Here is a 16,588-nt window from a genome sequence, read left to right as displayed (position 1 = left end):
TCACGGAGCTCCCCCGGGGGCGCGGGGGAGGCGCGGGGCCCGCCCCGGCCCCGTCGGGGGAAGGCCGGGCGCTGACAGCCCCCCGGGCGCGGAGCCGCCGGCCCGGCCGTCGGTGCCCTCAGGGGGCCGCGGGGGCGGGCGTCCTGTGGAGGGGCCGCGGGGGGAGGCGGCCGCTCGGCAGGCGGGAGCGGCGCGGGGGGCCGGGACGTGGCTTCCTGTGGGAAGGCTGCTCCTGCCTGCCCGCGGCGGGGGAAGGGGCCCGGAGCGGGCACCGGGGGGTCTCCGCCGCGGGGGCTCGGCGCCTTCCCTTCCTGCTGGCGCCTGCCAGGCCGGTGAGCTGGTTTCGGTTCTGCCTACCCGGCTCCGTGACCTGCGGTAGGCCCGGGCCAGGTGCGAGGTGCCCCCGCAGCGCTTGGTGTGACTGGGGCGTGAGGGCGCCGGGCGGCTGCGCCTCGGGGTGCGACAGGAACGGCTCGGGAGCTCTTCTGGTGGATAGGCCTCCATCGATGGCTGTCGTCAGCTCTTAAATGTTACAGTGCAGATAATTCACAGCTCTCAAGCTTATAGAAAGAATCTGCGTCTGGCAGTACGTGATTGCGAGGTGTGGGAACGCTTGATTAAAATACACGGAAAATGTGGCGGAGCCTTCTCATCCTCTTAGGTCACGTTATTCCAGCTACTGTACTTTCCCAATGATCCTTTCAAGCTGCTGACTTCTCGTTTTGTGTTTGGCTGGAAGAGCAAGGCAAGTGTTTCTCTTTTAAAGCCAGTGCAGCCTCATGAATTAATGGTCTGGGTGGTCGTGGAGGGAAGGAGGCTTGGACTGCCATGACAAAGACCAAAGGCAGTCCTGCTGCACAGCTTCCCTTCTGCTCTGAACTGCCTTTGTGATAAGCCGTAGTTAAGTGAACCATCATCTGCTAGCCACATTGTGTCTTTTGGATTGCTTCCTGTTATTTCGCATACTTCTGAAAGCTGTCTCATGTCTTCGGTGTTGGAAGCATAAAGCAGGACGGAGCCAGGTAGATGTAAGTCCTCAGCCTCTTGCCTCTAAAATGGGAGCATCAGGCAAGCACTGTACTTGAGCTACCCGTGAGATCCTGTTTGGTTACCTGCTGCTGGCAAGAAGAAAAAAAATACTGAAAACAGTGTGTGGCTTGAAAATAAAACAAAAACATGTTGCAGTAATGCTGAACTTCTGCAGTGAGCCCTACGTTTGGTACTGGGGAGCCCACACACGGACCAGTGACTTGGGCTGATGTAAACCTTAGGGCTCCTCCAGCTCTAAACCACAGGCTGCCCTCACAGCAATGGCCTGCTGGTGGTTGTTGCTCTAGTGAAGTAGGATGGAGATTGTTCCCTTTATCAGAAAAGGACAATGTAGTGTCCAGTTACTGGTCGTGGTGGTGCACTGCAGTGCAGCTCATGTGGTTCCCTCCTGACACTGCTGAAGGCATTGTCTAACGTGTACAAACGGAGCCAGGAAGTGACACCTCGTTGTGCTCCACCACTGATTGATGTGGGGCTCTGGGCGAGCAGCTCAGGATCTTTGCGCCTTTGTAAAACAGGTTTGGCTAACACTTGCTTCATGGCATCTCAATGTATTCATATTTATTTCTAAAACACTTTAATGTGTTTGATACCCGAAGGTTGTAGTGGTTCAGTAAAGGAGCTTAAGTAGAGGTAGAATATGAAAAGCATTTAGGCATTCTTTGAAAGCAGCTACTAACTCAGAGGAAGAAATGGCAACAAATGTCCCTATAACTTTAAAAAAATATAAAAAAAATAATAAGAAGTCAGAGCTGATGCTGGAAATGAGACAAGTATTGTCTAACACTGCACAAGCCTTGTATTTAATACACTCATAAACATAATAAACTCATAGAAATACTTAAAAGGAGAAATGTTATGATATAAGGTCCACTAGTATCCTTGGTCTAAAGGAGAATTCCCTGTTGCCAATGATGGATTTTCTTCTTTCCTCCCAGTTCGTATATGAACAAAGAGCTGCCTTTAAGCGTCCCGATAAGGCTCTTCTAGGAGGCTGCAGACACCCAAGCCGCGACGCCTGCCCGTCCTGCAGGCTGGGATGGCAGGTAGGACACCCAGCTGGCTGCGGTGCCAGGGCTCCTCGGGGCCCCGTGGCTCAGCGGGCGCCCTGTGCCCCGGCTGGGCTCGTGGGGCCTGCTCCCACCTCGCTGCCCTGCGTTGCTGTGCGTTGCAGTGCTGCCGTGCCCTAGCAGCGGTGGAAAGGCAGAGTAATCACAGCGGGTCAAAAGCTGCCCGCGTTGGCCTGTGGCATCCTGTTTTTCCAACTTTCATCATGGGAAAAACTAATGAATTGATTTAACCCACTGCTCTCCCGTAGGTTTGTTCAGGGGGTCTGTTGCAGGGCAGTGGCATCAGCCTGCAGGAACAGAGCAGTGAAACAATTTGCCCAGGTTTAAGTTATTCAGAGTCAGAGGATTGTGGAGAGCCTCAGAAGGACAAATCATTAGGGGAATGGGCATGATAGTGACAACGTGTGTGGTTTAATATTGCTAACAGAGAGGAAGCACAGACTGGTTTTAGTACGGTGTATTTAAAAACCTGTAATTGCTGGAGGACCTGTAATGTCACTGTGAACTCAGATATCCTTGTGAAAAGCAAACCAGCCACTGCAGTGCAGAAGAACCTGCTTGTGGAAGGATACAGAAGGAGTACCCTGCCTTTGTAAACGGGTCGTGATGTCTCCTTTTGAGTGCACAGCACACAATATTCATTGTTATCTCAAAATAAATACTGCCAGCCACCAAGTGCTTTCTCAGCCTGTACGTAAAATACCTGAGGGTAGGAAAAAGAAACCGAAGAGAAGCTGGAGAGATAAATTATGCATTCTTAAATGAGATGGCATATAGGAGCATGTGAAATAAATAGCAGGTGCTGAAAAAGTTGATTGCAGAGCCTCTTTGTGTCTTGTAGTGCTGCAAGAATGGAAAAAAAAAGGGTAAATAGCTCTAAAATCTTACAAGAAGATAGCTGAGTCTTTTCATCTGCAATGATATGGATTATATATTGTATTTGAAGAATGACGTTCTGGTGGAGAACTTAAAATGATTCAGTAGGGTATTAAATGGGTTAGGATCACAGAAGGTGGACCACTGACAAACGTTGTGAGGTGTATTGAGGCTTGGCTTTTCAGGTTGTCAGGGTACTTTTAACAGCCACACATCCAGCTGAAATGACTCCATTTCCACCTGCTGAGGGGTTTGGGTGCTGCCCCCGAAGCCCAAGGGTGGTGCGTCCCAGAGGTGAGGTGCTGGATGGGGTGCACCTCGCCTGGCCCCCTGCAGGTTGTCGGGTGTTAACCTGCTGGGATGCTCCGTGGCTAGCATCCCCTGTTGTGCAGGTAACCACCTCAGGCTGTCAGCGCAGAGTCTTGCTTTTCAAAGCTCATCCTGAAATCAGGGAGTCTCCCTGTGCACTCTGCTTTTGGAGGTTGGTATGAATTCGATCCTTTGTGGGTAGAAGAGGCAGCTGGGAGGGGAGCGCTCGGCTCATGGGCTCTAACAATGGTTTCTTTTCACAACGTAAAGAGGAAGTGGTGCTTTTTCCTGGTGGGATTTAGCGTATGGATTTTGTCCAGCACAGAGTTCAGGATGACTTCTTCTCCAGAGTAGATTTTAGCTGATCTGGTAACGTTGTGCTTTTCAGCTGATATAAGTGACCCAGCACATCTGACTCTAACTCTCCTGCTGCTGGAAAGCTTTATTTGGCTTCAGACCTCAGCGATAATGCCAGTCTGCCTCAGGCATTTTAAAGTCATCTCTTTACAAGTAATGTGCTTAAAGCATTGAAAGACAGGCGCGGTGCTCTAGCTTACACTCAGCAGAGAACACCAAATTGCTTCAAGTGCTCCACAAGTTACTGTGAATCTGCAAAACGTCTCGGGACCTGTCTGCAGTATCAGGGTGGAAACAGTGACTGTAAAGAAGATGCAGGAAATCTGAAGTTCCCGTCTCCTGAAAGTTTTTGTGACAGTTGCTGAAAGCCTTTTATTGTTTTAAATATTACATCACTTCAAAAGCTTTATACAGCATTTTGACAAGGAACGATTTATTTTCTACAATCGCAGTGCTGTAAGGAGAAGCTAGCAGATTTCTAGATAGGGGCAGTCTCTGCAGAGAGAAGAGAAATATGTTGGAAAAGGTGTGTTAAAGGCTGAGTAGCAAAGCAAGCAACAGAAGGAGCGATGGAGGTGTTTAAAGCTAATGGACTTCAGTTCTCTTGAATTAGTGTAAATCAGGAACTAGTACCAGTTAATATTGGCCTCAAAGGCCAGACTCTGATGTTTCCTGCTATCTGTGAAGTTGTAAAGAAACCTTCAGCACAAAGGCGGTGGTTCTTGCAAGGCCCAAAGTGCACTTTCAGTGTGCCTTGCTAAGTTGTTTTGTATGGCATCCTAATGCTCCAATGCTCAAGATTTCATTGTAGAAAGCAAAGAGAGAGATGTTCCTGACATTCTTGGGAGAGATCCGTATTTTGTTCTACTGACACGGGTGGAAATGATTCAGGAGGAGGATCTGCTCTCAAGCATGTTTCCCACTGGTTTTGCTGTGCTGTTTTCACCTTGATACAACTGCTGGATTTGGGATTGCTTCCACTGTATAGATGGGGAAAGCTAAAAGGTTAAAAGCTATAGTTGGTCAGTAAACGTTGTTTTTAACGTGTTTAAAACACTCTTTGTGTCTCACAAGAGTGCGTGTAAATATGAGGCAGGAAAATCTCAAACTGATACGATTTTAAAAACTATTGTAAGACATTCCGAGTTATGTATCTGCGGATCTGTAGTGGTGCTGTGATATAAAATGAATCTGAGAGTGCTTTAAGGTCTTTAAAACCCAAGCTGGTATCTAACTGTGTTGCAGGAATAACTCTGGTTTTCCTAGTGGGGAACATCACGTAAGGAGATCGCGACAGGCGCAGTCACACTCCTCTCGCCCCGTGTCAGCTTGCTGTCTGACAGCCTCGCAGCTCCTTGCTTAGAAAGCAGCCCGGTGGTGAGACGCCTGGCTGAGCAGTGCTCGCCAGCACCGCGCCGTGCAGCGGGGCTGGTGTTTGCTGGGGTCTTTGAAAAGGGAAAGAAAAGGCCCCAGTCTGTCCGAGGCTGAAGAGGTGAAGAGGATGCCACCTGCAGCCTAGCAGCTCCTGAACTGCGACTTCAAATTCTGTAAAATTCACGTCTTGACCTTCCGGAGCACTCGGCCTGTGATTGGGTTTTAGTCTCTAGTTCTCCATAATAATGTGACGAAGCTCTTGTAACCGGTCAGTTAGTGTCCAGGTGAGGCTTCATGTCCGCAACTTTACGGAAAGGTGAACTTTATCTACAGAGCCTGGACAAACCTGGGCAACTGGAGATCTTACCTGGGCAGTACGGTTATAGCTGAGCTTTCCTAGGTTTGCCCTTGTGATGGAAAGTGAATACCCCCTCTTGCTCTGCAGTGTTTCCTCAAATGTTTCTGTGTATTTCGGTGAGGTCAGGCTGCTGCATGTTTGTATCGTAAATGAAGTCACTGTATGAGGGCCTTCCCAAGCCACAGCAAAGGCTAAATTAAAGCCATAACCGGAAGTATCTTTGACAGCCTGATTAGTTTTTAATCACCTCTTTACTTAGGTTTTCTTGTGCTAAAGTAATGACTGTCAGAAAACAGGTTTGGGTAATGCCTTGCAAGTCACACAGAGGTTGCCGCGAGGGGCTGGGACACAACGCGCTGCCGGTGGGCTCAGCTGGCGCAGGGCTTCTGTCGTGGGAACTGCCCTGGGACAGCCACGGGCATTGTTTAGCAAGTGGTGTGGGTGTGTGGAGCAGATCAGATCCCTTTCTAGGAATTCTGGTGGACAGCAGATGTGATGATGATATGTTTGCATGCAACCACAAATGATAAATTTTGCTTGGCTTCGGCCGTTGAGGCCCCAGCAGGACGTGGTGGCTGACCCATACGTGTGGAGAGCCTGTGCTGGCCTGCGGCTTCATGCAGCTTGCCAGCCTGACCAGGGCAGGCATCTGGCCTGCTCCTGTGCCTGGCCTGGGGGCGAGTTAGAAATGACTTAAAGCATTTATGATCATACGGTCGTAATCTTTTATATTTATGAGTCTGTTTTTCTCCCTGTCGAGTCTCCCGGGAACGTGTCAGGGGAGGGAGCTGACCTACAGTTCTGTGCCCGTGGACTGGCCGTGCGTGGTGGTGGGGTGCTGCTCTTCCACTCTCACCTCGCAGCTCGAGCGCGGACATAAAGTTTTTAGAGAAGGCAAGGGTGCTGTTGCTCAGGGTGACGTGCTATGGAGTGACCAGCCATCTCCTATGATATTTTTCTGCCAAGAGCGTGAAGTTACAGATACATGTTCTTTGCTTTTCCCACCTCTCTTTGCTGCTAGTGGTCCCGCGGTGCTCTCGGGTAAGCAGGTGCTGTGGAATTACCAGTCGCTTACCTGAACTACTGCCGTGCGATGGGAGCCAGAGTACGACGGCACTGGCTAGCTCTCTGCAGGCCTCGCAGCTGTCAGAGACCTTGAAATTCCTCTGAGTGTTTTAGGGCTCTGATTCACGCTGAGTCTGATTCATGCTGAATCAGAGCAGCCGTGTCTTAGAAGAGCTCTGAAATCAAGTTGCCTTCTCCTCCCATAACTTTGCCAAGCCAAGCCTAGCTCTGGTTAGCCAGTGTCAGAATTCAGGCTGCCATTTGGTCTGGCGGTGGCCTCACTGAAGGTGTACACGATGGTGTAATTTTTAATGACACATCACATCATTTTCTTTGCTCAGTGTTCCTGCCCTATGCAGTGAACATGATGCTCAGAGGAGGGGTCGGTAGTTGATATTTCTGCTTTTCTTCTTCGACGTGTGCCCTGTGTGCTTTCCGTAAGGCAGGCAGTGCTTCCACCATGGTGTTGAACCCCCCTGGGTTATTTTCTCAGTCTAAGAAATGTCAGTAAGTCACCTCGGTGTTACCGAGTTCCAAAGTGCAGAGAGACTCATCGCACTTGTTGAGCATCGTGATGTGGTGCAGAAGAGTTTTTTGGTAACCCCACAAATTCGAGGCAGCTCTTCTGCTCGCTCCGGCTGACCGCTCCTGTGAGCGGGGAGTTTCGCCCTGGGTTTCTAATAATAGCACCCACGGCTTCCTTTGTGGTGCAACCTGCATTGTCTGAGCGTTTCTGTGACGGGCCGAGGGTGGGGTTCCTCCCTCCAGAAGGACACAGGGCTGTCCCTGCCGGCTGTCTGCGCTGCCGGCTCCATTCACAGCGTGCCAGCAGGCAGGGCCGCCCAGCAGCGGCTTGGCCCGTGGTGGGGCCCTGAGTCACGGCGGGCAGCAGCTGCAGGAAGCGCTGCGAAACCAGCGCTGTGTGTGCTGACACCTTCAGCACGCGCTGCGTCTGCTTCGCTCGTCCCCCCGCTCTCAGCCTCCGTACTGCAGTCAGGCCGCGCTCTTCTCTGCTTCCCTTCACTGCACCGTGGGAAGAGTGCGGAATATGGCCAAAGTAGGGTGGCTAACCCGGTGTAATTCAGGTCTTTCAGTGCCCAAGGTACACAGGATCCATAAGTTGAAGGCCTGGGGGGTGGGCGCTGGGGGTGCCGTGATGGGGAGGTGCCGGTGGTCTGCAGGAGGTCCTGTTCCTGCTCAGGGCTGGGGCTGGTTCACCTGATGGTGATGGCTTCACCAGCCCCAGCTGACTCACTTCCTTTCCAAGCCAAAGACTTGCGTTACTCAGCAGCCATGGAAACAGCACAACCTCGCCGGTAGTTAAAGATGTGGATTTGGTGTGGAGTTGCGTTGGGATTGTGCTCAGCAGCCCCTAACGGGTTTGGTTTGGTGCAGCCCGGGCAGGTCTGGTGGGGCTTTCTGACACCTCTCAGCTGGGTTCCTCCTCCTACCCTCACTACAGCTGTGTAGTTGCATCATTTTCGCCCAGCATATTCTGGAACATGGTTATATAGATGAGGCCAGCAAACTAATTCCATCAGTAATTTACTTCTTAAATGTCTCTTATGTTTGCTTTGTAGTGAATGGAATGGTGGCAACTGATCACGCAGCAAAACCACCTTTGACATTCAGCTTCTTTAGGTCATTCAGGTCAACCTGAAAGGGGACTGTAAAGACACCAGAGGCTCTAGACTTGAAGCACCGCTACATTTCACAAAGCCTTACGTCCTCTGTATTTTCCACATTTCCAAACAGCTTCGGCGATTATTTTCAAAGCTCTTGCTTGGCCTCTGTCTGATGTCTTCTTACGCTCGCAGTATGCCATGAGTGCTGGAAGAGCTGTCTTCTTACAGAGGACTCCATGGGGTTCACTGTGTGTGCTTCAAGGCTAATTACCCATTCTTCTGCTGCACTAAATCAGCAATGATAAAGACAGGGATTCATTATGATTTTCTGCTATTGAGTACTGGTGAATAGTTAATCCTGGACTACTGAGGGAAAAAGAACTCCAAACCCCAAATTCAACCTTTTTTTTTTTTTTTTTTTTTGTATGACAGGTGAAAATAACTGCATTAAGTACATCTTGGCAATAATTTTGTTTCTTTTGTAAAGAAGCATGCTTTGCACAGGTACTTTGAAGGAGAAGTGGTGGCCTAGAGCACGTGCGTGTTTTGTGGTGGCTGAGGTATGGACATCTTGAAGAAGAATGAATAATTGAGTCCCGTGTGGCCTGAGTGCCTTCATCACAGCCGTAGTGTGTGACCTTGGCTATCTCACTGAAGCTCTCTGTGCCATTGCTTCCCATTAATGTAATGGGGATAAAAAAAATCCATTATTTTGCTGTGTGTTCTGAGGATAAATGTGCTAGCGATTAAGAAGTGCTGAAATTCTTTGGCGATGGAGGTCATAAGCACAAAGGACAAAATTGCTACTGACAAAGCCCACTTAAATTAACTTCAGATTAACCTACTAATGTTATGAAAGAGTTTCAGTTGGTTTGAGTGATGTTTTTAAAAGCTCTGAGACGACACCATGGGAGGCCCGACATCACGCATTTTGTAGAATTTTGCAAATTCTTAGGCTATAGATCTTAGAGACAAGTGCTAACTAGAGCTCCACAGAACTGTGTGCGTTTCTGAATGGACGGAGACATTTCCTTCCATTTTACTGCCTGCTCTAATACCTGGCATGTCATGCTTCTAGCATATTTGGTACTGCTTGAAAAATCCAAGCTGAATACGAGGATATCTTCTTCAGACTGTTGAAGTATTATCATTCAAAACCAGAGGCGTTTCTGTGTTTTACTCAAAATACTTTTCTGATTATTTTTAGGAGTAAAAGTTCCTCGTAATTTTCGTCTGTTGGAAGAACTTGAAGAAGGTCAAAAAGGAGTAGGTGATGGAACAGTTAGCTGGGGCCTTGAAGATGATGAAGATATGACACTCACAAGATGGACAGGAATGATTATTGGACCTCCAAGAGTAAGCATCCACTTAAAATACGAGTGTTACTTCTTTCTTTCTTACCCTTTTCCTTCCCTTAATCTAACCACTGAAGTAGAAAACAAGCGAAACACAAAGTGACAAACACTTTAGCAAGTGACTACACTGAAGGATCAGCTTGCATATAACAATGGGTTTTCTATAACTATGTCTTTTTGCTTATGATCTGGAATATTTTTAGTACCTTTCTCTGGTTAGTTCTGTTACATGTCTGCTTTATGTTTACAGATTCATTAAGACATAACTTTTGAGATTCCAGGGTTCTAGTATCCTGTACTCTTGAATACAGCAAGGTTTAAAATCCTTCTGCTAGTGAGATTACATGTGGAGCTAATGTAGGTAAAGCCTGGACGTTCTGTTCAGTACTGCTAGACTTTCTGCTGTTCCTTGTTGAACTGACAGTTTTTCACTGCAGCAGTACTGACTTGCCCTTTTACAGTTTCAGCTAACTCAGGAAACTTGAATTTTAATGAATTCAGTTACTTTTCTGAATGCTCTCTCCCAAAGTATGTGTCTCATAATGCTACCATGGTCTTTGTGATAGCACTGCTGCATATTCTCTCCACCCCGCTCCTGGTCCCAAACCCTTACTAAACTGAGGGTCTCTAAACCATGGCAGTGAACTTTAGGGCTAAATTGTACATATGCATGTATTCTAAAACCCGAATGTGTCTCGTCTCCAGTTTCACTGTGTATCCCCGTTCTGCTTCCTTATTATCCTTGCCATGAGTGCAAGTAGCTAGTTCTCCTTCCTGCAGTAGTGTATGTTGGCCTCTGTATCTGGCCTCACGTTCGCTTCTCAAAAATTCCAGTGTTATCAATATGGAAACGTTTACACGCCTTTAATCACTCTGCTGCCCGATGTGCTTCTGCTCTATCAGTTGCCTTTTCTGACTCAAGATGAGCTTGTGCAAGAACTAATATTATAGCAGCGTTATGTGTGCAGGATTTTGTACCTCATTCAGAAGTGTTCTTTGCTTTTGGTCTGCTGTTGTTAACATCTCCCCAGTTGTGATCATTTCATTTGGTTGTGATACGCCCAAATCGCTTCCCAGAATGGCATTTGATTTTAGAACATCAGGAGAGTTTTAATGAGCTTACATTAGGATTGTGAAGAACAGGCACTGTGTGCATACACAATAGGCAAACTTTAAGCAACCTTGAAATCAAATTTAGAAACTTAAATAGGAACTGAAATGAGCAAATAAGCAAAAGTTGACTTCTCAGCAGTGACAGAAATCTGTAGTTCATGTCATACTCCCAACCAAGGCTAGAGGACTATCACAGCAGATTATTCAGCTGTGGCCTCCTTTGTCTTTCTGACACATTTATAAATACTTTATTTTCCAAACGTGTCTGGACTTCTAGAATTCAGCTAATTGCTCAAAAGCCACAAGCTGTACTGAGAGAGATTCTGGGAACTTTCAGAGATTGTTTGCTAGGAGCTGCTTCTGGTTTTAGAACTGTTCACATGCAGTTCTATTAGTACAATTTTTTCTTAATAGGATGTGGGCAGTACTGGCTCTGGAAAAAGAAATCAAAACTCCTGGTTTCCTCTGGGTAGAAAAAAATCACGCTTGTGGCAGGTGGAAGAGTCTTATGCTGGGCATCCTGGAGGGAAAAGTGAGCTGTAGTGCAGAGCTGGATGCGTGCTGCTGCTACGGAGGGTCCCCGCTACCATACATGGAAGCGTGCGCCTCCTTCCCAGGCTGTGCGGATGGTTTTGCAGCCAGTGATTCATCTTGTTTGTACAAGCTATTTAAAAACAGCGGCACTGTCAAAACCTCAGCTTTGTCTGCGCCTATTTTCTGTTGGCTATAGACATGTGCGTGGTCAAGGACTTCCATTCACTAGTCCTACTGGGATGTGGCCATTTGCAAAGACCCTAAAGTGCTCCCTGAACCTCTGTACTGTTAACTCTGAGCACAAAACACACTCGAGCTCCGTCAGGAGACAGAGGAAGTCCAAGCTGAGCTGGCAGGTGACTTTTTTCCCCCCAGACTTTGTGACAGCATTTGGTTTGCCACCATCCTGGCTGGGCATATGAAAGCCTGGCTGGCCGAGGCGCTGGAGGGGCCGCTCTGAAGGGGTGCTGCTGCCGCGGTGGGTGGCTGCAGGCTGGGTTAAGCCACTCCATTTGCACGGATGTGAAGCAGCTGAATCAGGAAGTCAGACACTGGTGGGTGTTTTTGATAACGCTTTGCATCAAAATGCTCATTAGTATCGAGGGAAATACTAAGATGGGCATAACAAGCCCTTGAAAAGGATCACACTGAATTCTGTATCAAGCAGAAGTTTTTGTGTGCCGGGCAGCTGTTTTTAAGACCCAGCGGAGGCAGGATGCTCTGCTGCAGCAGGTGAGGCAGGAGCTGGTACCTGGTCCTGGGCTTCTGCACTCACATGATAGCCTGGAATTTTTGCTCTTGATTGGTGCCTGGTGAGTTTAGTGTTCACTGCAATGTTGAAGATGGAGGAAATGTGTAAGAAACTCTACATCTGGACAGCTTGCCTGCCTAAACTTCCCCATGATGATCCTGTTCCTGTTAAATGCTTCTGTTCCTGCTTTGCCTGGCTCAGCTGGAGCTCAGTGCCAGGCTGCACCGTACCAGCACATCGGAAATATCCTGGGTTCCCAGACTGCAGAATAACTGTTGTTGTTTCTTTTAATTGCTTTTAAATATTGAAGAGTCAGTGTACCCTTGTACATTTGTCTCTTTTCTACGCATGTTTATTGGCTAGTTAAAAAATCAGGACTCCTTTTTGTGGCTGTTCAAGTATTTAACTTCTCCTGCGGTGTGACAAAGTGATGCTGCTGCTTGGGATCAGGCTGTCCTTTGAAACAGTGAATCTTGGAGCGCTCCCCTTTCTGAGAACTGTCGCATTGGGTTATGACCAAAGAACGTTTTTAAGTGCAGTTCTAGGACAGGCCAACTGTAGATAGCTGTCTAAGCTAATTCCTAAAGAGCAACATTTAATACTCTGAATATTGTAAAAATGAGCCCAAAACAGAGGTAGCCTGCACGGTGTGTAAGTGGCTGCCCTTCTGTTGAGTGTCCCTGAAATAACCACTGTTTTAACCAAATGACTGTTGAACTGCCTGATGTAACTGTTCCCCCCCTTTCTTTTCCCCTCAGACAATTTATGAAAACAGAATATACAGCCTTAAAATAGAATGTGGGCCTAAGTATCCAGAAGCACCTCCATTTGTAAGATTTGTAACAAAAATTAATATGAATGGAGTAAATAGTTCTAATGGAGTGGTAAGTTTTTTGGTTTTTATTCATTTTACATGGTTTTCATGTGCAGCTTCAAATTAATGCTTTACACTTGCAACTTGCTTAAATACTTTGTACTTGCTGGTACCGTTCTCTCTGAGTAGAAGGAAAGGGGGTAGGAGGGAAGTGTACAAGCCAAGTATATTCTGGATTCAAAATGTGGAATTTTCCTGTCCATTTGCAACTCGCAAATAGTTTTGTCCTGTGTGGATTTATTGCGCTTTTAGAACAAAACGCTTGCTTTTGCTTTCTTTGGTTTCTCCCACACAGACTTCTTAAAGGATCTTTAAGTGGAGGGTGCGTGGGGGAATTAAGTGTTTCAAAATTATTGATTCTGACAGGAATGGTGTTTTTGTCTGTTTTAGGTGGACCCCAGAGCCATATCAGTCCTAGCAAAATGGCAGAATTCTTATAGTATCAAAGTTGTTCTGCAAGAGCTTCGGCGTCTAATGATGTCTAAAGAAAATATGAAACTTCCTCAGCCACCTGAAGGACAATGTTACAGCAATTAATTAAAAAAAAATCATGCCCCCTTTATTCAATTTAAGCTGTCTTCATTTTCCACAGTAGTAAATTTTCTAGATGCATCTTGTAGACCTCAAAATACTGGAAAGGAAGTTCCCATTCAAAGGAAGTTTTTCTTGAGATACTGTAAATGATACTAATTTTTTCATTTGAAATACAAGTTGTGCTATAACAAATAATCCTGTCGTGTAACCACTGTCCACATAGCTGAACTTCTGGTATCAGGAAAAGTCTATTTAAATTTATTACTGTCAAGACCAGTGTGGCACATCTAACGTAACTGTGAAAGCATACATCCCACAATCACCTTGCTGTGTGTCTGGCCTGGGTTGTTTTTTCTTTATTTTTTTTTCTTTTTCTGTCTTTTGCAATAGAGTCGAAGCTCAGGGCTGTTTATTAGAGTAGACACAAAGGTTTTTGCTTCCAGTGCTACACTGGGCTTTACGGACTACTAACGGGGATGTGTGCTAACCTCAGTCATCCCTCCCTTTGTGCTATCTCTAGTAAAGGCTGAATGTGACTGTGGTCGTTTTTGTTTTTGTATTTTTTTAAATGCCCTGATAATCTGGGGCAAGCTTTCCTTCTTCCCTTTGGCCAAGGCATAGATTGTATTTCTCTTCCTGGTCCCCCTCGCCAGTAACATGGGCATTGGGTGAGGGATTCAGGGTTCTTTTAATCTCTTCCCTCTTCCCCTCTTTTTAGCGGGGGTGCTGCTTTCTTTTTGCCCCTCTTTGTGACTCTTCTCACCCCTGGTCAGCAGGGGTAAGTGCTGGGGCAATAACTTGACCTGTTCCCTCCTGCTTATTGTTCTGGTTTTGCAACAAATTTAGTCTTCACCAGCCTGGGAAACGAGTATCTATTCTGCTGGCACACTGGGATTTTCCCTGCCCCTCTGGCACTGCTGCCACACCGCCAAGCTGGCCACGGCTGATGTTAATAGATAGGCTTTTGGTGAAAAGAGCAGTCATTTACCAGGATCGCCCAAATCTTCTGCTGCCAAACTTTAATGGGGAAACTCTGCTCGTCCAGACTAAACACACACTCCAGCTTGAATAGTTGTATTTTGGTGCTTTGGATTGACCCGAGAATGTTAATTAACTAAAACACGGCTCTTATGTTTGGCCCTTTTAAAGGTCTGACAGACAAATCAAGTCAGTGTAGACTTCAGTAGGATTCTGTGAAGTCTTGGAGGTGAAAACCCCTCAGTGAAGATTCTGGGAAGTGGCGCGTACAGCAGATCAAGGACCTTTGCTGGCTTTGCATCCTGGCAAATCACTGCCTTTTCTGTTTTACTGTTTTGGACCACTAACTGCTGCAATGTGGATGCAAGCTTACCTACAAACCTAGTGTGTCCGAAGTTTTATGAAAAAATTTAGTGTTTGTGTAAAAAAAAAAAAGTGAAAAGAAAAAAAAAAAGAAAAAAAGAAAAATAAACACATTTGAAAGCAGCAGCTATCAAGTCAATGAACAATTGATGTTTCCATTAACTCTTTTGAGGAAAATATTAGTTGTAAGGATTTAACATCCTCTGTAATTAAAGTTTAACATAACAGTATTCCATAAGCAGCCTTTTTATTGTATCAGACCATTGCCTGATTTTAATATAATAAAAAGTGTGCATTAATATTAGAAGGCTTTAATTGTATTTATGTTCAGGACTTTGATCCCTTATGGAATTTTGGATTTGTTGGAAGTATCTTCCTACAGATCGCACGTAGTTAACAGTATGGAAACTGGTGGCGAAAGGCAATTGTCTTTATCTAGCTGCTGCTGCTGTGCCAAGGAGAACCTTTATATTTAGTTGAAACCTCAGATTGCATAGACTTGGCAGTCGGTAATGTTACGTGATAATAAGGAGCCACAGGAACGACTTTCTAGACCTGTACTCTCGGAAGGTGCTCTGTTACTGCGATGACCTTTGTGTGCTGCGGTCCCGAGGAAATCAAATCCACGTACAGTTGCATGCTACACTGTCTGTCAATTTAAAGAAGAACTTCACAACCTGAAATTTTACCTGTTTTTCCTCAAATAGTGAACTGTAAAAAGCAGACCTCCTCTGTAAATCTCGGTTAAAACGGGGCTGCGGAATTTTGCCCTTTTTGGGTGTAAAGTGTCTCCACTGAAGAAGACTGCCGGAAGGAGCTGGTTGTGCGTTCACTCCCATGGTGTGGTGAAACCTGCTTCTTTCTGGGTGTAGGAATGACAAGGGAAGGAGCTGTGTATGTGAAACTTGCTGCTGTCTTCTAGCCTGGAATACTAACCAGTCCTGTGGTAGCTCAGAGGGTATCTACGAAGACAATGAGACTAATATTTGTCAGCATCGTGTGCGTGTGTTTCTTTGAAATGGCTTGGTATCAAAAGACGTTAAATGGGAACTGGAACAAAGCTCGATCATCACAGCGTGGTTGTTGGGTGTCTGTTGTACAGAGCTGTTGTGAGAACGCCCTTGTCCTGTTCAGGAGGGCATGGTGGGTGCTTCCCCAACCTTCATACTTCAAGTAATGGTTCTAAAGCCTTGAAACCATCTTATTTGCTTTGCAGGCTGCAAGTTTGACCTGAAGCACACTTCTCTGGGATCTGTGCTAGCAAGAGTCCTATGTTAACACAATTTGTTGTACAAGCTTGAGCTGTATTTTTTTTTTTTTTTTAAAAAAAAAAAAAGAGTGTTTTGCTGTACATTTTCTTACCTAGGAATTGCACTCTTTGAACACGCTGGTACTCCAGTGCACTGATGCTCCCCTCTAAGTAGGGACAGTTTGGAAAAATAACACAGTCAGCTGCCCTTGAGTCTGTATCTTGTAGCTTTGTCAGCGTGTGTGACCTATGGCTTGCATAGTGGAAGGGACCGGTCATCCCACAGTCACCGCGGGGATCTGGGTGCTGCTTCATGCTTTAGAAATGAAGTCGCGGATGAACCCACGTCTCTCCGTATTTATTCTACCTATGGCAGTATAAAGGCAGGGCGCTTAAGAGTTGATCCTTGCTCACCCTCAGTTTATGCCCTGAACTGGTGTGTCTGAAAGAAGGATATGAAGTATACAAAATAAGTGCATCGGCCAGAAAACAGATGCTGTTCCCTGGAGCCGATACCGCTGGAAGTGACTGAAATATTGCTCAGGGAAGAAAGAGGCTGTGGTTTGAGCAGGACCTTGCCATCTGACTGCTCCTGCTGCTGCCTCGGAGGGGTGGCACCAGGCGTCGTGGTAGCGCATGTCCCAGGCACGTCCCCGCGAACCTCACCGCGGTGCCGCAGCGGTGCCGGGGGGTGTCTGACTCAGCTGCCGGCCCGGGGGCGGTAGGGGGAGCTCGCAGGCTGCGCAGCGCTTT

General features: G+C 46.8%; 1 protein-coding gene across 5 annotated transcripts in view; it reads left to right on the top strand.

Moving 5' to 3' along the window:
• LOC118176714 (ubiquitin-conjugating enzyme E2 variant 1) overlaps positions 1–14,890 on the top strand; it is a 15,362-nt gene extending 472 nt beyond the window's left edge. The window contains exons 1-4 of one of the 5 annotated variants that reach the window (XM_035343891.1): positions 1,988–2,096; positions 9,292–9,440; positions 12,596–12,721; positions 13,102–14,890. In XM_035343891.1, the coding sequence (XP_035199782.1) occupies positions 2,090–2,096; positions 9,292–9,440; positions 12,596–12,721; positions 13,102–13,248 (429 nt within the window). In that variant the 5' untranslated portion in view covers positions 1,988–2,089 and the 3' untranslated portion in view covers positions 13,249–14,890. Of the gene's footprint in view, positions 1–1,987; positions 2,097–8,039; positions 8,429–8,494; positions 8,517–9,290; positions 9,441–12,595; positions 12,722–13,101 lie in introns of those variants that run through there. The other 4 variants (XM_035343889.1, XM_035343892.1, XM_035343890.1 and 1 more) reach the window with 4 other exon arrangements.
• Positions 14,891–16,588: the final 1,698 nt, after the last annotated feature.

The sequence above is a fragment of the Oxyura jamaicensis genome, chromosome 20 (genome assembly GCF_011077185.1).
Source record: "Oxyura jamaicensis isolate SHBP4307 breed ruddy duck chromosome 20, BPBGC_Ojam_1.0, whole genome shotgun sequence".
Classification (NCBI taxonomy): domain Eukaryota; kingdom Metazoa; phylum Chordata; class Aves; order Anseriformes; family Anatidae; genus Oxyura; species Oxyura jamaicensis.
The sequence above is the reverse complement of the archived record's forward strand: the minus strand, read 5'-3'. Positions and strand labels throughout refer to the sequence as shown.